Source organism: Dryobates pubescens, chromosome 18 (assembly GCF_014839835.1).
Source record: "Dryobates pubescens isolate bDryPub1 chromosome 18, bDryPub1.pri, whole genome shotgun sequence".
NCBI lineage: Eukaryota > Metazoa > Chordata > Aves > Piciformes > Picidae > Dryobates > Dryobates pubescens.
In genome coordinates this window covers 6,344,061-6,366,038 of record NC_071629.1, presented here as the reverse complement: position 1 = coordinate 6,366,038, position 21,978 = coordinate 6,344,061, and the positions used below count along the sequence as shown (strand labels likewise).

The 21,978-nt window shown below is 49.8% G+C and overlaps 1 protein-coding gene across 3 annotated transcripts in view; it reads right to left on the bottom strand.

Moving 5' to 3' along the window:
- The window catches only part of LOC104306345 (gamma-aminobutyric acid type A receptor subunit theta), a 77,302-nt gene extending 55,772 nt beyond the window's left edge, over positions 1–21,530 (bottom strand). For 2 of the 3 annotated variants that reach the window (XM_009907307.2, XM_009907308.2), the window contains exons 1-2: positions 21,315–21,530; positions 17,084–17,172 (exon numbers count right to left, since the gene is read on the bottom strand). In XM_009907307.2, coding sequence (XP_009905609.1) covers positions 17,084–17,172; positions 21,315–21,394 — 169 coding nt within the window. In that variant the 5' untranslated portion in view covers positions 21,395–21,530. The remainder of the gene's footprint in view (positions 1–17,083; positions 17,173–21,314) is intronic. The other variant, XM_054169467.1, reaches the window with a different exon arrangement.
- Positions 21,531–21,978: the final 448 nt, after the last annotated feature.

Here is a 21,978-nt window from a genome sequence, read left to right as displayed (position 1 = left end):
GGCAGGAACAACCACTCAAGTACTTCTATCCTGTGATGCTCTTTGCAAATACACAGGTTAACCTTGATAATGGCAGCCACAATGCCAGCATGTTGTCAAGTGAAGCTATCCCTGTAGATCTGAGTAGGTACAGAGCATATTCTCAAGCAAGCTGTGCATGCTCGTGAGCCAGTGCTGAGAGATCCTTTTGGAGGAACAATGCTTTCCCAGGGCAGATGTAGCACTCATTCTGTGACTATTCTAGGGAAAGCAGAGAGTGAAGCAGCACAATCTGTGAGACACAGTGGATTACCTAATCTATCTCATGGGTATTTTTAATGGATTAGTAGGTATTAGAATAGGATATTGCAAATATCTCATGGAAATTTGGAAGTGAGAGAGAACAATCAACTGGCTGCAAAAACAATGTACAGGTTGTCCCAGAGGGATTGAAGGATTTCAGAGGAAGCTAAATCAAGGCTGATTTTAAAAGATGTTGGTAGACAGCTACTCAAGCTGAATAAAAACAAGGTCTCAAATGTACAGACTTAAAGACAGAACAACAGAGTAGACATGAACCCTTGGAACATCTGCACTACCAGTAGACTCTGTTCAGCGAAGCACCTGTACATGGACACAGAGCTTTCAACATCAAGAGGATCACTGACTACTCAGAATACCATCTGTTCTTGTGAGAGGCCTAGGTCACTGTTCAGGAGACAGACTTTTAAAGCTGTTTCATTCTTAGCAATGAAGACAGTCTTCCAAAACCTTCTGTGTGCATATCTCTTGCCTGCGTGATGTGCACTTGCTAAGCTTACAGCAAAGTGAGGGGGAAATAAGTTCCCAGGTTTGTCAAACTGCATATTTGATCCCATCTATACATATATTCAACTAAACCACCTTACCAGACCAAATCATTACCAGCCTGGCACCACCAGTGCGTCCCAAGCATTTAAAGAGTAACTTTATCAAGAGCAGCAATTCCCAATTACCACTCAGCCCTTCAAGCAGGCAATGCCCAGCTCAGATCACAGCCACTTTACTTTGCAGGGCTGCCACAGCCACCAGCTTCTTTGTTGAAGAGTGGTTGAGAAGGCAGATCCAGATCTGACCATCAAGAGAGGTCTCAAGCTGCGCCAGGGGAGGTTTAGACTTGAGGTGAGGAGAAAGTTCTTCACCGAGAGAGTTGTTCGTCATTGGAATGTGCTGCCCAGGGAGGTGGTGGAGTCACCGTCCCTGGAGGTGTTCAAGATGAGATTGGATGTGGCACTTGGTGCCATGGTCTGGTCATGAGGTCTGTGGTGACAGGTTGGACTCGATGATCCTCGAGGTCTCTTCCAATCTTGGTGATATGTCCTTATCTGCTGCCACTCTGTGCTACTAGACCAAGGATTGGTCACCTGCCCTTCCCCTCCAGGAACAAGTCTCCCTGAGTGCACAGACCAGCCCTGTGGCTTTGCAGTCTGCAGGGCACACACTTTGTGATTTGCTTTTACATCCCTCTCTGCAGTGCCTGGTACTATGAAACATTGTATTTTCTTGATAACACTGAGCTAACTCTGGGAAAAGCAGAGATGCAGAGCATCCCAGATCCCTTCAGCTCTTCCATTCCGCCAGGAGTAGTAGCAAGAGGGCAACAGGGCTTCCCAAGTAAGTGCATATTGTACGTCAGCACAAGCCAGGCATTCTTCCTTGGCAGCTCCTCGAAGCATCAGACCCACACCAATCAGCCACCTCCACCTTTCTTCAGCTGAATTCCCTCCTGTCTCTTGTCAGGATCCTGGCAGGCAAATGCATTCCTCCTGTGAGCTCTGACAGTGTAGCTGTGGGACACAGTTCTGCCCACCTGCCAGGGAAGCTGTGGGAAACTGTGGACCAGTCCAGCCCTTTTGCTTTTACTCAAGCCCTCGGAGCTCATGTTTGCTATATCTCCTCCCAGACAGACCAGGCATTTGTCTGCTCTCTCAGAGCCACCACTCCCACAGCTCAGGCAGGCTCAGAAGTCTTCAGCACCCTGCTGCTCCTCATTTCCTAGCCCACAGCCTGCTTTTTAACAGGGCAGATCTTCTGAGATGTGTGCAGAAAACAAAGAGTATTTTGAGCCTCACAGGTAAATGTGCAAAAGGCAGCAGGGTATTTAGTCATCTACCGACAGCTTTCTACCACAGATCTCTCACCTCAAGCCTCAGCACAGGCAGATTCCCCCCTCCTGCCCAATCTCCAGCTGACCAGGTTAGTTTCAGTGCAGATCCACTCCCAGGACTACCTCACAGGCTGGAAAACACTGGTCACAACCCAAAAATCCAGATTCCTGCACAGGCTCCTGTGCTACAAGGTTTTTAAACAGGATTAGAGCTCAATGTCTAATGCTGGACACACACACCCCCAGCACCATACACTCTTTGCAGCAGCCCAGGAGGTAGGAATGCAGCAAACTACCTGAGAAACAACAGCAACATCCTTTTACCCACAGCCAAACAGCCTCCAGGGGCAAAGGTGATGCTGCACGTGGGATATCCCAGCCCAGCATCTGCTGGGGATTGGCACCTGGATCATTCCCTCCACAGGACCTTCCAGTCCCGAGGTGTGGCCATGGAGCGATTTTCCCTGCATACCAGCTGGCAGCTGTGGAAATTTCTGCCATGATTCCCATCAGTTTGCCTCACTTCTCCCCTGCCCACACAGGGCACAGAAGTTCTGACCCATCTTTTCAGTGCAGGGCTTTTTTGGCTCGTTACCAATAAACTCCTGCTACGTGAAGGAGCCTCTCTCTTATGTGCACTGGGAATATCATCCCCCAGACAACTGCAGACCTGGCCTGTACTTCAGTATCTGACCTGTCTGGGTGTTTTCACTCTCATACTTTACCAAATCCTGAGCCATCTAATCCCCTTAGCTGAAAATGAGCCGAACCAAATTAATTTGAATGGGTTAACACAAGCTCCTCCGTTCAGATCAAATCCATTACTCTGTCTTGGCAATACCTGTAACGATGACAAAACAGCTGCACTTGGCAGTTTTTGTCAAAGGGACAACAAGAAGGTGGTTTCCTTCCCCTCCCCACCCCCCATTTTTAATTTTTAATGAGTTAGCCACACCTCCTGCTCACTGCTTTCAGACTCCTTACAGACACTGTTTACAGAATCTTGCCTTTAAAGGGTACCACAGCGTTTAACTCCTGGATTAAATCCAGTTGGACATGCACAGCATGCAGGGAAAAAAAAAGAAAGGAGAGATGTCCAGGTGAGGACATGCTAAACTGGCACAAGTATTGAAACCAGGACTGGGATGTGCAGGAGCAACAGGGGACAGCCCTGACGTGACCCCTTTGCCACACCTCCATGAGATGATTTTTGTGATGGTGCTGGAGATTTTCTTTCATCCTCCCACACAGTGTAAAGTCAGTGGCTGCAGTCTCCAAGGGAGAGAAGGTCACTCCTTTCTTGTTACTTCTGTCAAGTCCTTTGTGGAAATATATCCCTTTCCTGGTGTCCACGTTATCTTTATGGATAGAGTCTGCTCTTAGAGCTTTTGTTAATGCTGACTTCAGATGCCTCCCCCTACTGCCCACCTGGTCCTTTCCTTACCTTATGACAGGCACGTGACCCTTTGGGTCAGCTCAGAAACAGAGCTTTGGGGTCACACTTTGCCCAGGGCTTGTGCTTAATGGCAGTCAGGACAATTTACAGTTTAAACATGGGGGGTGGGGGGAAAGGAGTGAGTCAGGCCTGAAAATATCATGGCATTCACATTAAAATCATGAGTCTGAGTTAGAAATCATGAGAAGCAAAGTACACACACAAACAAGCCTCCCTCCTTCCAAATGTTATACATGACACTGTATGTTTTCATCTACTTTCTGAGACTCTTGGATGGGCCTTGTTCAGATTGTTCTGCTCTTTCTTGACAGTCTCAGTACAAGGAAGATCTTACAAAGTTCAGTGACTGAGAACTGGAAGAATTGGGATTAAGAATTCAGTTGGAATTTAAGTTGAAATTAAGAATTGAGTTGGTGCTTCCAGCATTTCAGCCATGTTCTGTCTGGAAATTCACCAGGACAAAAGTTACCAGGTTACCTTTTACCCCTGCACCTCTTACGAAGCGATAGAGCTAAGAGCCATTTGCTCACTGCTTTCACTCAGGACATGTGGATGAGCAAATCTTGCAGAGCTTTTACAGATATATTCATCTCCACCAATTCATCAACACAATAATCACATATTACTTACTTGAGTACTCATCTCTGTTTTATTTTTTCTCTATCTTCAAATGCTAGCAAGGAGCTGGTGTGCAACAGGGAAGGAAAACATGCAGGGAAACTTGTGATGAATTTTTGCTATGAAAGGAGGACAAGAAGAAAACTCAGCTCGAATCCTACCCTTTCCCTCACTTCCAAAAATTTCCTACCAAGCTGAGGCCCTTCCCCAAAGGCCAGCAGACTGGGCTTTCCTGCAGACCTCCTCCCTAGCTGGAGGATGTTTCCTTCTTCAAGTGACAATGTCTCACCAGTAAGCTCCCAACCATAACCTTGGTGACCTCCTCTCCTGTTGAGACAGCTTCTGATGTTTTGCCAGGGCTTTGCCACCTGCAATGGGCAGATCCTTTCTTTATGCATTCTCTGTTGAAGTTCCCAGTGGACTCCTTGAACCTGGTTTTTCCTATGGCACAAGTTTCCCCCAACCAGGAAGAGTTGTTTGCTATGGTCTCACTAACACAAAGGTCCTTAAGAAAGAAGCCTTCAGGTGGGTTGTCTTGCTGTGGCCACTGTGTAAGAGAAGGCCAAGAAAAACACAAGGAAGCTGCCTGGTAGCTGAGGAAATTTGTTTGGAAAGATCCCCTGATCACAACACCCATCTGGGTTCTGCAGCACACCTGCTGTTGCAGCCTGTGGAAGAGGAAGGGGCAGTTTGGTGCTCTCATTCCTCAGTTAACTGCTGAGCCTCGGACCCAAATGCAAGAACAGGATGATAAACTGTCACAGGAACCAAGTAAAGTACACTGCTTCTGGGTGATGTTCTCAGTAAGGAGTGGTCTGCATGGTAGAGAAAAGCCTCCCCAGCTTTTGGTAGCTGAAATGACCCTGCAGACTCTGAGAGTGGAGTCTCACCCTGGGACAGGGAAGGCTCAGGTGCCTCTTCTGGCTGACAGCCCATGGTAAGACCAATTAGAGAAGCACATGAAGAGTGTAAAGGTTGGAACTAGTGCAATAGCCAGGACACCCTTCCCAGTTTTTCTACTACATGACAAGATCATACACAGGGAATATTTTCTCTGCCACATACACTTATGGAAAATATTCATCCAGTGATCAGGTTTTCAAAATGTCAGTTTTCCTGAGCAGGATGGTGAGGGATGCCCTCCTGCTCCACCCACCAGGGCAGGAACTCCTTATGAACAAATTTAATGCCCATTGTATGTAAGAGCCTGTCCTATGGCTATACCACTCCCATTTCTATGCAGCAAGAAGTGGGCTTAGCTTCCTGCTCCCTTTGGGTATTTCAACAGGCAAAGGCAAAGACATGGCTTGGTGGCCAAGCAGTCAGCTAGAGCACTGAAGGGGCTCAGGTCTGTTGTCATGAATAAAGAGCAATAGCAGGAAGCAGAAGTTCCTAGTGCTATGCCTCACACTGCCATGGGTCTTCTATGCCATCCCCACCAAGCTGTCCCCCAGATGTAAACCAGACCTGTTAGTGGCTCATCATCCCACTGGCAGTGGGGAAAGATTTGTTAGTCAATGTTTGTAGAGCACAGGAGCCCTGCTGCTATCTGTCATACAGAGCCCATAATACCACCTGAGAACAAATTATATTTGTGCATAATCAAAATCACATCCAGCTCTGCCCTGACTCGAGAATCCTTTTTGGCTGGTGGTGATGTCCAGAGCAGAGAGAGCACAGCTTGATTTCCAGAGCCCAGGTTGAGCTGGCAGAGCTGGCAGGTAGAAATATCTTGTTTTGACTGGTAAACTGAGCAAGTTTGACACTAAAACCACTGAAGGAGAATAAATATGGAACAACAAGATGTAATTTTTACAGAGGCTCTTTTCCAACTCTAATCACACTCAGATCCATCCCAGACCTGAACTAAGAGGTGCTGAGGTCTAGGGAGTGAAATTCAAGCCACAGTAGGTTTGGCTGAGGCTCACCCCTGGCACAAGCACAGCCTAGGCAGTCTGACCTACTTGAGGATGCCCCTGCTTACTGCAGAGGGGGTTGGATTAGGTGACCTTTGGAGGTCTCTCCCAACCCAGACCATTCTGTGATTCTGTGATCTAAAAGTGCACAATTTCTTGACAGCACTATTCCTGTAGGATGGCAGAGAGTAGGAGAGACAGGAAGGGGAGGGGGAAAGATCAGAGAAGGAAAAGAGTTTTTAGCTCTGACACAGAACCAAGGATAAATGCCAAAACCAGAAGAATAGCCTATAGGAACTGCATAATCAGTGTTCCCCAAAACAGCTTGAAATTCATACCCTGCTCAAAGCAAACAGTGGCACTCCTACAGCCTGGGAGAAAGGGCTGACTGAGAAAAACACTGTTTCTTTCCATTTAATGGGAACAAGATCAATCACTGGATCTCCAGAATACCTGTTTTTTAACTAATCTGTTTGTGCTGCTGGGCTCCACCATCCATTTCTCTTTCCCATAGATGCAATGTGAATTCCATGAACAGACTTTATGTGGCCATTAAGACATCACCCGCCTTGCCCATGTTTCTGGTCATGTCTTAACAAGGGTATGATATTTCACATGAAAGATCAGGATGTAAATAGACACTTAACAAACCCCACCAAGGGCTACATGCAGGAATGGATCTTCCACACCAAATGCTGTCATTACCACTGAAGAACCATCTTAGAATCACAGAATCAATCACGTTGGAAAAGACCTCAGAGATCATCAAGTCCAACCTGTCACCCAACACCTACCGCCTCATGACAACTAAACCATGGCACCAAGTGCCACATCCAATCCTTTTTTGAACACCTCCAGGGATGGTGACTCCACTACCTCCCTGGGCAGCACATTCCAATGGCAAATTACTCTTTCTGTGAAGAACTTTCTCCTCACCTCCAGCCTAAACCTCCTCTGGTGCAGCTTGAGACTGTGTCCTCTTGTTCTGGTGCTGATTGCCTGGGAGAACAGACCAACCCCCTCCTGGCTACAACCTCCCTTCAGGTAGTTGTAGAGAGCAATAAGGTCTCCCCTGAGCCTCCTCTTCTCCAGGCTAAACAACCCCAGCTCCCTCAGCCTCTCCTCACAGGGCTGTGCTCCAGACCTCTCCCCAGCCTCGCTGCCCTTCTCTGGACACGTTCAAGAGTCTCAATGTCCTTCTTAAACTGAGGGGCCCAGAACTGGACACAGGACTCAAGGTGTGGCCTGACCAGTGCTGAGTACAGGGGCAGAATGACTCCTCTGCTCCTGCTGGCCACACTGTTCCTGATGCAGACCAGGATGCCATCTTACATCAGTTCAGCCTGACAACTCTTATTTTTTTTTCTTTCTCTCTTTGAACCACACATAGGTGTGAAAAGTGACATGCACACACAACCTCTCTTTCATGTAGCAACAGAACTACAGCATCTTCCTTGGCTTTCATAGTCTGTGCTATGTGCTGTGGGTTAAAAATACTTTTCTGCCTAACTGGGATACTGAGAGTCTTAGGAAATGAACAATGCAGATATGTAAAGCTGCTCTGACGAACAGCTCTAGGGCTATGAGAAGATGTTTTGAGTAATCAAAAGGACTTGTACTAATGGGTTTTACACTCTCTTCACATTTTGCTTTCAGTGGTAGTCCCTCAAAGGCAGGTTTACTGGCAGGAATGATCTCAGAAATGGCAACTTTTATCTAGATGCATCCTTTCAAGGAGAAAGGCAGGTCCAGGTGAGATGGCAAACATCCTCCATATAAACGACAACCTGCTTTCAGTCAGTTAATTAACAGCTGTTGGAATTATTCTACTAATCAGCACCTTGAATGCATTTGGTTTGGCCATACAAAAGAAATAATCTATGAGTAAGTAAAGAGCCCAAATTCATGGCATGAATCTTTTGTTAAAATGATGATCTTTCTTTTAGAGAGAGATCTCAGAGCTTCTCACTAGGCATGGTGCACTACCATGGACTAGCTCCAGCAGTGCTGGAAAGCAGCTTTGTCAGGGGCTGAATGGAGCTGCAGGGAAAGACTGCACCAGCCAAAGGGGAAAAGGAAGGAGGAGGGCAACTAGATGCAATTTTCTGACATGGGCTTTGGCACAAACATGAGAATCAACATCTCCTCCAGCTCCTGTGAAAGCAGGCTGGCTTAATGGACGACAGCAAAACTGCATGTCCTTCACCAGATTGCAAATCTAGAAATCAGTGTTTGGTACTACCAAGCACAGCTCTAGGGCAGGCACACAGATGGCTCAGAAACCCAAGTCAAGTTTGGCTCTGGGCTGAGACTCAGGAGAACTCATCTGCATTGCTGTCTCGGTCATGCCACCCAAAACTCCCTCCACTGCCCTGTCAGAGCTTCCCATTTCTGAAGGAGGATAATAAGGACCTTGTGGGGCCACAGATGAATGCACAAATATGTTCAATGTGCAGCAAGAAGCTTGCCAGCTCTGTCACACTGGAGGAAAGGACTGGTCTAATATTCAAATATATTACTGCACTCAAAGGGAAAAAAAAAGGCATGAGAAAACAAAATGGATGAAAGTTAGGTGGAAGGATGACCACTGCTGAATGGATTTCACAGAGGCAGTTCTTAATGAAACAGTCCACAGGATCCTTGTTCATTCCTTTTCCTTGTTTGACAGGGGATGGATTTGCTCTGAGGATGATACAGGATTATATACTGGAGGACAGTGCTGACAGTGGGGTCCCCCCCCTGATGTGCTGCAAAAGCTGCTAAGCCATGCAGCGAGTGAGGGGGAGGCCTCCAGGAAAGGCAAGATGATGTTTGTTTAGCTGAGTCCTCTTCTCCAAGGCTGGATGTGTCAGAGGGGTTCCTATGCTCTCCTTGCTATTTTGGTGAACTTTGCATGTCCCTCTCTTGGGGCACGAGGGCTGAACACTCACAGCTGTGGCTGAAATCAATAGGTGCTGTGCTTCAAACATGCCATGAGGTGACTGCGATGCTGCTGCCAAGTATTCTGGAACATCAGGTGTTTGGCTGGGCACCCCGCAGCAGGGGTTACCTTTGACTCCTCCAGGAGAGGTGTGAACGTGGCTGGTGCTGTACTGGTGTGCTCGACTGCAGTTATAAAAACAACTAATTATGTGCTGCAGGCAGGTCTGAATACAGAGCAGTCAAGAAAAACAAGTCCAATATGGTCTTTGCCTGTTCAGTTCCAGGCTTTGCATCAGCCATGCATGTCACTCCAGCCTGGCCCAACCTGTCCTAATCACCTGCCATGACCACCTCAACTAGTCCACACTGTCATGCTGCTATTCTGTCCTCATCCTGAATGAAAGGAAGAAGAGAGATCCATTCCCTGTGTAAATGGCATCTCTTGTGTGCTCCCTGGAGGTGTTCAAGAGGAAGCAACTGTTGGACCTTGCCTGCTGATGCACGCTCACAAAGGGGCCAAATATAGATCTAGGGAGAAACCCCAATACTGACTTTTCTGCAGTCCTGAGTGTCTGACTTTACAGTATAAAAATCCTTTTCACAGCATGTATTTCCTATAAAAAGAGCAAAGTGGAAAAAATAGAAATCCCATCATGTGGCAATGTGTTAACATCCACATATGTCCCAAGAAGGACTGGATCCTTTCATTTCCTGCCACTTCAGTTAATGAAGTAAGACACAACAGCAGGAGGTTGTCGTCTTCCTTCTGGATTAGCCCTAGAGAGGATGTGACCCATGGTCTGGAGCCAGAAGTCACATAAATGGGGATGAAGTGAGGGCTGCACAGCGGCAGCCTGTTTTACTGACCAAGAACATCCTTTTCTTAACACCTTGTTTGGTTCTTTCAGGAATGAAAGTGGGGCTACTGGCAGCCCTGCTGGCATATCCACCTTTTCTTTGGCCCCAGGTGACACTGGGATTTGCAGACTTCTCCAAACAGCTCCTGCCTCTCCTTCCTACTTTCCCCAACCCCATCTGTATTCACTCCTCTGCTTTCAGCTCCAGAGCTGCTTCTCGTTCAACTCCAGAGCTGCTTCTCTAGCCTGAGGGAAGGGAGGGTGATATTTCCTACTGTGGGAAGGCTCTGTGAAATGCATCACTGAAGGTTAACCCTGTGTCCAGCTTTGAGCAATTTCTCGTGTGGACAGTGAAGGAGATGGCCCTGGCAATGGGAGAGCCTTCCTGCTAAGTTTCAAAGCATGCGGAAGAATTGGCTCAAGGCATCTCAGAAGGGTAAGGAAAATTTCATCTGTCTACTCTGAGATTTAAATATTTTTTGCTACAGAAGAGGAGGGGAAGAGAGCTGGAGACCTGAGGACTAAGCTCTCAGGCTTAGGCAGGTGTGCAGCTCCTGCTGTCTCCAGGTCAGGCAGCTCAGGACCTCTCCCCATGCCAGGCTGCCTGACTCCCAGCCCCACAGCCCAGCTCTCCTGCAGCAGCACCACTACTCTGGGGTGCAGCACGGGCACCGAGGGGGGTGGGTCCACAAGGACTGTGCCAGTGGGTCACCAGCAGCACCAGGCACCTGCTTGCCACACATGCACCTAGGCCAGCCTTGATGGAGGTGCTGCCAGCTTCACTCTCCAGTATTTTATGAGAGGTTAAAAAAACCCAAAACAAGAACACATACAGGCCTCAGCTCATTCTTTTTGAACCCTTTTGCCTACAGGTTCCCCCTCCCCTTTCAAAAGTCCAAGCAAGCTTGCTGCTCATAATCACCACAACCGCTGGGGCTGCACCCTATGCGCTGTGGGAAGCAGGGACACTGTCAGGAAGCCTTAACAATGTGCAATGCTACCTGCCTTGACAATGTAAGAAACCAAATTCTCATTCCTTCCAGTGCAGGACTAGTAAGACCAGCTGTTTCCCAGCCATGCAGGGCTGATGGGCCAGAGCTTGGCCCCCCCTCCACTTGCTGCTGCATTCAGCTGCCAGCCTCCCCACTTTCAGAGCCCTGAACTACTGGTGATGCTTCACTGCAACACTTTATGTACTGCATCCAGTTCTGGAGCCCCTATTACAGGAAGGATCTGGAGGTGCTGGAGCATGTCCAGAGAAGGGCCACGAGGATGAGCAGAGGGCTGGAGCTGCTCTCCTATGAGGACAGACTGAGGGAGTTGGGGTGTTCAGTCTGGAGAAGAGAAGTCTCTGAGGAGACCTAATTGTGGCCTTCCAGTATCTGAAGGAGGCTACAAGAAAGCTGGGGAGGGACTTCTGACCGTGTCAGGGAGTGATAGGACTAGGGGGAATGGAAAAGAACTAGAAGTGAGTAGATTCAGATTGGATGTTAGGAAAAAGTTCTTCCCCATGAGGGTGGTGAGACACTGGAACAGGTTGCCCAGGGAAGTGGTGGAAGCCCCATCCCTGGAAGTTTTTAAGGCCAGGCTGGATGTGGCTCTGGGCAACCTGATCTAGTGTGAGGTGTCCCTGCCCATGGCAGGAGGGGTAGAACTGGATGATCTGTGAGGTCCCTTCCAACACTAACAATTCTCTGATTCTATGCATCAGCAGCCCCTTTTTTTTTACAGTTCTGGGTTTGAAGTGGTGCTGTTATGCAGGGGAGGGCTGAGGATTTCATCCCCATGTCCACCAAATTTGAAGAAGCAGCCTTTGAAGAAGAAATGCTGGGGAACAAGCTAGGGGCAGGCTGGGTCTCCCAGGAGGTGCAGGTGTGATGGAGCAGAGGGGCTGAGGGCAGGAGGGGCAGGGGAGAGAACAAGGGAGGCTAAGACATTGGAGCTACCTGAGGAGTTGAGTGGCAAAGGAGAGATGAGACTGGGTGAGGGTGACAAGGTCTGGGAAGCTAGGTCCGTGCCACAGAATCCACGAGCATCCATCCATTTCTATCCAAACTGCTAATTCCCCTTGGGGAGGTGGGGCAGGGAAAGTGGCTGGATGCACATGCATGAAAACATGGGATTTAGTGTCTAATTCTGAGGACTTCCCAGTCATTCCTTTTACACTAAGCGTTTGCAGACACTGTGCACACCACCTGGGAGAAACACCAGGAACCCTGCACTCTAGGTGGGCTGAGGACAGAGAATGCCCTCCCTTTGCTTTTGGCTAGCAAGATCTGTAAATGACACTTGGAAATCATAAAGGATGCCCTTCCTACCCACTCCTGAGAAGCAGAGCCATCTGCCTGGAACTCTTGCAAAGTTTTGGGCTGGAAACGTTGCACCAAAAGAGAGCAGCTGAGTCACTGAGCTCAAGCGGGATCCTCCTGCCACTCCTTCATTGCCTTCTCTACCCTGGGGCAGTACAATCTTCTCCTTTTTTTTCTCTTCCTCTTTTCCTCCTATGGAACTAATGCTTCTGAAAGTGAGTGCCTAAGAGCACTTAAAAGAACCAGGATGCCACTCTGAAACCTCCTTCTCTCCCTCACTCCTGCTGTGCAATGCTTCCCAGACCTGATCTGCAGCATCCCCTGCTCATCCAGTCTTAAGCAGTGAGCATCCTGCCTGCCTTACTGTGGTGCAATTATTGTGCTTGCAATACATTCACCAAACATTGCTTCCATCTCCCAGGCCAGGGCCAGCTGGATGACACTCATTCACAATTTGATCTCCCTGTGAGATGTGCTGCCCTGCTCCCCCAGAGCTAAGCAGGCTCCCCAGCATATCCTGCCAAAAGACCTCACTCTGCATCATTGCTGATCTTGCAGTACCAGGACAGATCTCCCTCTTCAGCAGATCAAGAGCTTTGGCTGCATCTCCCTCCTATCCTGAAAATCCCTCCTCCAACACTGTTGCAGAACCCCACCACAGCCCTGGCCAAGCCCCTTAGACCTGCTTTGCAATGATCCCCCTGTCCTTTCAGTCCCAGGACACCTTGCCCAGCCCACAACAGTTGGGCTTTGTAGTCCCTACACGTCCCACCCTGCCACTGTCCCACATCTCTTCAACATGGCGTGCTATTCTGAGGCTTGGGAATACTGTGGCTAAGAAGCAAGAGAGGACTGTCCATGGCTCCCCAGGCTTTATTACCTGTGCCCCAGGGACTGATGTACCTGCAAGCCCTTCCACTTCACCTCACCTGGTGCTTGACCTCCTCAGGCTGCCCTCACTAAGCCCAGACAGCCTTCTGGAGAAGTTGCTCTCAGATTTTTCTGTCACCTCCACATGGCTCCAGCTTCCCCCTTCTCCCCTGTGTTCCTCCATTCAGCCCAGCTCCTCAGATGAGCACGTCACACTCGGTGCCACAGCACCACCCCTGAGAGCCAACCTGCTCATTGGCCTAATGGGTTTCCAGAGGGGTGGGGGAGAGGGGAGGAGAGCAAGTAGCTGATGCTTCTCAGCCACTCAGCTTGGCCCAGAGCTAACGAGGCATCTCAAAATTAAAAAGTGAACTGCAATCCCCAGCAGGCCTGTCCTCCTTTTGGCATTAGTCTGAGTTCTCTTTCCCTCTCTCTCTCTCTCAAAAAAAAAAAAAAAAAAAAAAAAAAAAAAGAGGGCTGGGGAGCCAGGAGTTGCATTTGGAGCTGTTGAAGAACCACATCCCAGGGCTGTGGTGGGGGTGCTGGGATGAGGAGGGCACCCTAAGGGCTGCTGTGCCCTGGAAGCACTGACTCTCTTAGAAAGGTTGTGAGGTGCAAGATCTGCCTCACCATGGTGAGGAGTACAAGTGGTGCATGGGAACAGGCTCCTCTGGTGCCTCCACACCCAAAGGTCCCCAGCCCCCTCCTGTTCTGTGGGTGCATGGAGGGCACACTCCAGGATGAGGATATGGTACCCTGCCCACAGGGCTGGGCAGGAGGGGACAGTGCAGGGTTGACTGCCACTAGGCACTGGTGTGGGGGGAGGATGGCAAGAAGGAAACAACACTCCCATAGGAGGAAGATGTGGGGACAGCAAGCAGGGAAAGAGCAGAGAAGGGAGGGAGGGCAGCCTAGCTTTTGCTTTTGTGAGCTGTATTTCTCATGTGGGAACCTATCTCGGAAGGACATTTGTCTGCCTACATTTCTGGGGTGCTCAGCACCAGCTGCTCTGACTTTCCTGCCCCAAATGCCCTCATCCTTGAGTTGCAGAGTGCCAAGGGTTCTGGCTTGTAGAGGTGCTCTCTAGAGTAGCCCTCCCGGCTCATAGGTAACTGAGTGGTAGCTGCTTTACTACACTCTTCTCCACTTCCCCTGCAGGTAGCTAGCTACCTGTCCAGCCAGATCCCTCCTTTACTGCTGGACCAGCCCTGAAGACAGCCCCATGCCATTCCTCTGGGACACACAGCTCCAAGTAGGACACATCACCCCTCTGAGATGCTGTCTTGGCCATTCACAGCTCACCCTTACTGGTCTTCACAGGGTGAGAGCATGAGTGGGTGAAGCGTGATTGCCTCCCACAGTAGAGAAGGCTTACACTCATCTTGTCCAGCTGGAAGGCAGCAGAGGGGTGGCAGGAAAGTCCAAGTGGAGCATGATGGGGATTGAGGAGCAATGTCCTGGAGAACGGCTCAAGGTGTTAGGACAGGAGTTCCATCTAGTCCCACACATCCCTGAGAGACAGCAGCTCTGTGTACCCACAGGTTCCAGAGCTTTGCCCCAAGTGTGCCTCTCCTAGCTGCACACAATTAACTCGGGGGAGTTTCATGCTCTCCACAGGAGGGCTGTGGATTAACTAGAAGCCACCAAAGGCAAGATCTTGTTGGATTTCTTCTAGCAATGGATTGGACCCAAAAATCTATGAGAACAAATGAGCTTGGGGCACAGCAGCGAAGTGAGGAAACTTCCACCTCTTTCCCCTGGGTTTGTAATCTTAATGGTCTCCAGATTCCAGATTCACCTCTTTGCCCACCCTTCCCTCAACTGTAAATGCTGCAGAGGCAGTTTTGTCCAGATTAGTTTATCCTTAGGGGCAGGGGACCACACACACACGGAGAGGGTGGGAATCCCTGCACACTGAGCACCAAAGGCATGATCACTGCTGCTACCAGCCAGGATTATGCACCCAAGAGCAAAAGGAAGGACAAGAAAGCATGAAAGGGAATGGTGAGATAACTGCAGATAAGAAGGTTACCATCACCTTCCTATTTCTCTGCTTGAGTGAGGGAAAATGCAGTTTGTACTTTGGGAATTCAGAATAAAATCAAATAAAACCCAGTGGTTGCCCAAACTCATCCATTTTACAGTCAGGAAGGACACAGTGCCTGCCAAGCCCAGCCTGTATACTGCACAGACCTGCCAGGATCATCAGCACCACTTGCACTGAGCCCCATGCTGCCCTGCCCAGACTGAAGAAAGGAGTGATCCATGCCCTGGGGTGGTGGCTGGATGCTCTGGGGACCTAATACCAGAGCACACAGGCTGTGAAACGGAGCTGGGCTGTTGGATCTCCAGCCCCATGACTTCCTGCTGCACCCTTCTGTTACGTGCCCCTGAGCAGCCAGATCACCCACTGGTTTACTGTACCAGAATCATCTCAGTGCTTTACAAGATGCTTTTCTGCACCTTTTATGTTCTCTCTGCAGTCCTTCCCCCCTCATAAAGTGTGGCTGCATCAGTTCCTGGGATTTGGACTGACCAGCTAGTAGGGCCATTTCTTCTCTCCTAGACAGAGCTTTTAAATCAAATCCAGCCATACCCCACCTTCAAAGGAAAGCAGGGAGAGGGGGAACCTCTCTTTCCTTGCATAGTACCAAAGCCCCCCCAAAGCAGCTCCTCACTGAGCTTAACTGAATTTCCAGATGCTCCTAAACAAGCTGTGGAGGAATGAGCATCTGCCCCTCCAACAGCCCTTCCTGAGGATCCAGCAGCATTTGGTGCTGCCCCGTGAAAGCTCCTGCTCCACCCCAGGCTAGGGCACGGTGTTGACATCAGTGAGGATGGTGGGCATGGGCAGGGAAGGTTGGCTCTGCTGAAGGACAGGGAAGGTGAGAGGATGGGGTAGGTTTGGATGAAGTGCAGGGAAAATACAGGCTTTGGGAAGAGACAGATTCATTCATGGGTCATGGGAAATTGGAATACACCAGGGTGGCATCAAGACCTGGCGAAATCGGTGGGGATAATCGTCCACCCCCAGCTTCAAGGAACTTTAGATAAGGCCCTTTGGAATAAAAGTCTCCCTTTGTGTCAACAGAGAATTGGCCCTGGCTTCTCTCCCCCTTGAGAGCACAAGCATGAATTTTCTTCCCAGCAGTCATCTGGAGAAGGATATTTCAATGTGGCTCTTGTCCTCCTGAAGGTTGAAGAGCCTCCAGTCCCACATTTCTCCTCATGAGGAGGAAATATCATTGCCCAGAAAAGACTGAAAACAGCCAAGCTCAGCAGGCTGAAGCCAGAAGTCCTCTAAATCCTCCTCTCTGTGCAGTCAGTTCTGGTTCTCCATTACCTGCTCCATGCCAATAAATGGACCTCAACCATACCCTGGAATTAATTAGTACCCAAGGATTATTTCATATTTTATCACCACCGGGACAACAAAGAGAAAGCCCTTCTCATTCTCTTTTTTTTTAATCATAGGACACAGGAGAAGAACTGCTGATCCTTGTATCTACTGAATAGCATCCAGGCCACCAGCTCCCCAGGGAATATTTTATCCCATGTTGTTGAGGGGGCAGCCTGGCAAACCAGCAGCCCTGCCAATGATCCCCTCCCAACCCTCTGTAGGGAAAAGAGCTAAAATATCTGGCACTGGGAAGTGGAGGAGGGATGACATGTTGCCTGTGAGGGAGGAAAAGTTTGGAGTAGAGGAAAAGGAGAGTGTCAGCAGAGGTGCCAGCAAAGTGTCCCCAGATACATCACACCACGGACAACCCAACTATCTGTAGAAATGGATGGCAGTAGGGAGGAGAGGAGCCAGGGAGAGAAGGAGGGAAACCAGGAGGCAAGAGAGAAACACAAGGAAGAAGGCAAAAAGGAAGTGAGGGCTAGTAAGGGTAGGACACAGCAGAAGGGAGCGTTTCCCAAGGTCAGTGCATGCTGTGAGCAGCCAAGCCAGCGGTACAGACACGCAATGGCCTCTGGGCTCTGCTCCCCGCCACCGGTCGTCACCATACCTCCAAAGTCAGGCCTGAGGCGGACATCATAGCCCTTCAGCAGTTTGTCCACAATCTCTTTCACCACAGAAATATTCCCAGTGGATGGGCTGAAAGACAAAACAAGAGAGTTCTTTGTCATCCCATGTGCAACTGCCGTGTGAGCAGAGGTCCTGGCCAGGGCGCAGCGCTGCAGCATTCCTTTCTTTCCACAGCACCAACCTGTGTGTGCTCCAGACATCCCAGGCACCAAAGCACCTGTGTGTGCTCCACACATCCCAGGCACCAAAGCATCTGTGTGTGCTCCACACATCCCAGCCATGGACAGAGCCTCCCCATTTCCTTTCCCACTCATGTTTTCTGTTCCTAGCACAGTGCTCAACCCCTGACCTGCACACAAACCCCACAGGGATGCCAGAGGTCCGAAGCTGTCCTGGGAGGTGGCACAAGCGTCTCAGCAGGTATTTTGGTTCCTCTTCTGGCTGCTGAGTACCCCAGATTCCATCCCCTTATGCTCCTGCTTGGTGTGTGCCTGTATTCCATCAGTCCCACCAGGTTGGTGCACCCCTCAATGCAGGCACTGCACACTATGCATTCTTCCTCCCAGGCCACTGACCCACACACTCAAGACACCTCACTGTGCCCTGCCTGGAGGTGGGTGCTCTCACACATAGAGGTAGGAATTGTCCTTTCATTACAGTATCATTGTTCCATGAACCCATGGAAGGGGCAGATGCAGCCTCCCTCTAGCAGGGTTCCTTCCCCTGCCCCTTGCCACCCTGGGCACTTGCTCCTGGTCTCACACTGCACAGCACAGAGCTGTCATTCACTGAGGTCCCCACTACATGAGTTCCCTGGAGCTGGTGCCCAGCACTGTCACACACACACCAGTGCAACCTCTGCAGCCAGGTAGTTTTTTCACATTATTGAAGGAAAAAAACCAATGCTTTGTGGGAACACCAGCTATGAGTGGTGTGAGCAATCTGGCCTATGGCCTCAACATATGGCTGATCTTTGGCATGTAAGAATTCATTTCTGCCACTCAGCATCACCAGGACTTCTTAGCAATGCAAGTCTAGAGACAGACAGGGAAGGAGAGCCCACCTTTCCCTCTATGTGCCAGAGCCCTCCTCTCCCTCCTGACCCCCTGACTCGCACACAGAGAGGGTAGATGTCCTCCCCAACACTGATCCAGCTCCTCCAGCCCTTACAGCAAGAAGAGAGCTCTCTAAAAAAAAGCCCAAGAGCAGAAGCGAAACTGAAGACGGGAAACCAGAAAGCAGAGGATGCTAAAAATATTGGCTCTCTTCATTGCTGCGGGGTATACAGCCTCTCTGCCTGAATACCCAGCCTCTGTGCCACCCTCATCCCCTGCTTTGCATGAGAATAGAGACCCTGCCAGTGACAACTGCTGCTCTTTGCAGTCACCCACAACAGCATGTCTCCCTGTCAGCACCACCTCCCACATCCATCCAAGTCAAGCTGGAAAGCAGTACCATAGCACTGCCTCTGCCAGCCAGCCCTGTGCCTTGCTGGACACTGGGGTTGGCACTGATGTGTCTGTATGTCTACACACAAACACACACAGACTTGCATCCTGTCCTGACTCCACAGAGGATGTACAGACCTCCCTGCCTGTGCACACAGACATCTAGACACATGAATGTGCTGGAGCTGAAGGATAGAGCTGTGAAAGGTGCACAAACCTGTGTGTCCATGTGTGTGACCACATCCAAGTCTATGTCAAGGTGACTGTGGGTGTAGATCTGGGCCCATCAGGTTATGATGAGACACTGGGCTTTGGACACAACTTATGCAGGACCAGAACAGGCATTTGTGGCTGCCTGAGACTACATTCCTAGGTGTCCAGACTCTCCATACAGATGTAGGTGGAGTCATATGGGACCACTTGGGAGTCTGGGTATGTGTTAAGGCTCTGGATGCACAGTCTGTGTGTGTGCAGGGATTTATCAGCTAAACAGGGATATGCAAATGTCAGACAGCACACTTCTCAGGCCCAGTTCTGGTGCATAGACAAACCGTTCAGCACCCATGCTGTGAGGGGAAGTGCCTGAGCTGTGTTACTGAGCATGCACCTCAGAGGGGTACAGCTCTTCATCACATTGCTTTACTTATTGTAAAAAGGCCAGAGAGATGTGCACAGTGCCTGCACCTGTGGAATTCCATACAGGTCTATGAGGGTTTGCAACATGCTTATGTATATGTGCTCACTGGGGACTGGCAGTGTGCACTAGCACTTGTTCATCTCTAGACAGTCATTCCTAGGTACATGGATTTCCATATTCATAGATTTCCATATTCATAATATAGATACTATGTCTTTCTTAAGGGATTTAAACACTTCTGTTCAGCTTCACAGAGGACATAAACTCAGGAAGCATTTTACCTCCTTAATACAAGGCAAGGAATTTGAGGCAGAGACAGTAACCTATGTGCCACAGGCCCTGTAGAAAGGGGCAGAGTGGGAACAGAGCTATAGAGACTCTTTCCTCCTTGTTAGCTACAAATTTGCCTAGAGGGCTATAGGGGCCCTTTCCTCCTTGTTAGCTACAAATTGGCCTAAGCGAGGGCATAAACTGGCACCATGATTAAGGGCAAGGTCTTTTGCATCTCAGTGTTCCTTTTGATCTGAAAAGCCACAACCCTCCTGCTGAGCAGGCAGGCTCTGCCTTTGCCCAGCTGTGGGTGAGCAGCTGCATGTAAGTGCTATTCTTGGCCAATGTGGGTCTGCGTGCGCTGAGGGAGCACCGTACAGCCAGCTTGTGAACTGAATCTTTGAATGCTGTGTCCCTGGCTCTGTGGGAGCGTGCCTGTGCTTCGCAGAGCCACGTACACTTGCAGCCAAACACCTCTACATATGTGTGCACCGTGCTGCTGGCTGGGATGTGTGGGAGTTGCTGGAGGCTTGTGCACATGGAGAGTGTTCTGTCTCCAAGGGGTGCACAGGCTCACATGCAGAGCAGAGGTGAATCCCAGCCCTGAATGCAAGCAGGTCTAAACACACACGCAAGGATACGTGTAAGCCAAGGCTTTAGCTGCGGGCATTGCCCTTTGTGCATTTGCTTGGCCCCCAGCTCTAGGCATGCCTGTGTCTGTGTCCACACAGAGTGGAACCATGCATGAATGGTGTGGAGGAAGTGGGCACGAGTCTGCGCATGTGCATGTTTATAACTATGGGAACATAAATCTTTGTATATACAGCAAGCCTGTGCAGGGACCTGCATGTGTGCCTTGGGAACGCACTGCTCAGCGTGCATGGCTGAGCAAGGAAATGCCACAGCTCCCTCCCAAGCAGAATTCATGCACGCTGTCAGCACAGAGGTACAAACCCACCTGCCTGCATGTGTGAGAAGGGAGGGCGAGGAAGAGTAGGCAGCGCTACTCCTGTGTGTGAAGGCAGTGGATAAATGCCTATGTTGGAGCAAACAGGTGTGCTCTGTACACCTAGTCCAGGCTGGGTGATTGCCTGCACCTCTGGCTGCTTGGATCACTCCGAGTGCTCCAGGCGGATACCAGGAATAGCTGCAGCCCGAGCATGCAGGGTGGTAGTGCAAACATTTCCATGGCTACAGGCAGAGCAGGTGAAGCGTGCGATGCTCCGGAGGTGTGTTGTGGTGCACATGTGTGTGCAGCACGGCCAAACGTGCACAAGCGGAGATGCATCCCAACGGATGGCACCCACAGATGATGATGTTAATGCCATCAATCTGCGTGGAGGCACAGACACAGGCATTGCCTCCCGTGCACTGCAGAGCCGGGGCTTTGCTACAGGCACAGCACGCTCGGATGTGTGGCTGCGTGTGTGCAGACACAGGCACGGCCAAGGCAGCCCTGTGCCGGGGTGCGTATGCACACAGCTCGGTGCCATGCACTCCCTCGGCTCCTACGGACACCATGTTCCACAGCAGAAGGCTTCGGTTTGCCATTTTCCCCCAGGGTCGCGTATGGAAGGGGGAGGAGGGGGGGGACACCGACATGGACGCACTGCAAGTGGGCTGTGAGGTGGGCTCGGTCTGCAGATAACCTGCTCCACATCTCATGTATGAGCATCCCTCCTCCCCCTAAAATGACACAGACTGTGAAGTAACAACAGCAGGCAGCAGAGGAAGCAACTGGGGAAAGAACCCCCCTCCCCTTTCCCACATACAGATCGATGGAGAAAACCCCAAACAAAACAAACAAATTCTGTACCAGCCCCCCTGTCCCTGCAGCCTGGGATCGCAATCCTTACCTTTGCGCACAGCAGGCGAGACAAAGAGCTGCTAAAGCAGAGACAATTCCACTCAATCTGTCTGCCTGAAATGTCCACATTTCCACAAAGACGAAGGAGGAAAAAAAAATTTGGAGGGGAGGGGAAAGAAGGATGGAGGATCTTCCGAAATCTCCCTCCAAAACAAAAAAGGGGGAGAGGGAAAAATAAACCAACCCTCCCCCCGGTAATGATTTCCTAGAGAAAGAGTACAATGAAAAAAAACAACCAAACAACCACCTTTAAAATACGGGGGGAAAATTTCCCCCCCCCCCTTCAATGCCAGTCAAAGAATTCGTTTCTTCTTCCTTTCAGCATCCTCTCAACGAGAGACATCCTCTAGCAATGGAGAAAAATCCCAAGAGAAAGAAAAACAAAATGCCCCAAAATGGGCTCAGCAAAAACGTGAAGTCAAATCTCACAGGTACGCAGAAGAAGAAGGAGAAGAAGAAAAAAGGGGGAGGGGGGGGGGGGGGGGGGGGAGAGAAATTAAACAAAAAAAAAAAAAAAAAAGGAGGAAAAAATAAAAAAAATTAAAAAAAAAGAAAATGAAAAATGAACTCAGTGTCTCCTGAGCACTCCACTTGGATTATTTTTCCTCCTGCTCTTTTGCCATCCGGTTCTGCAGATGTTGCATGGCTCCTGC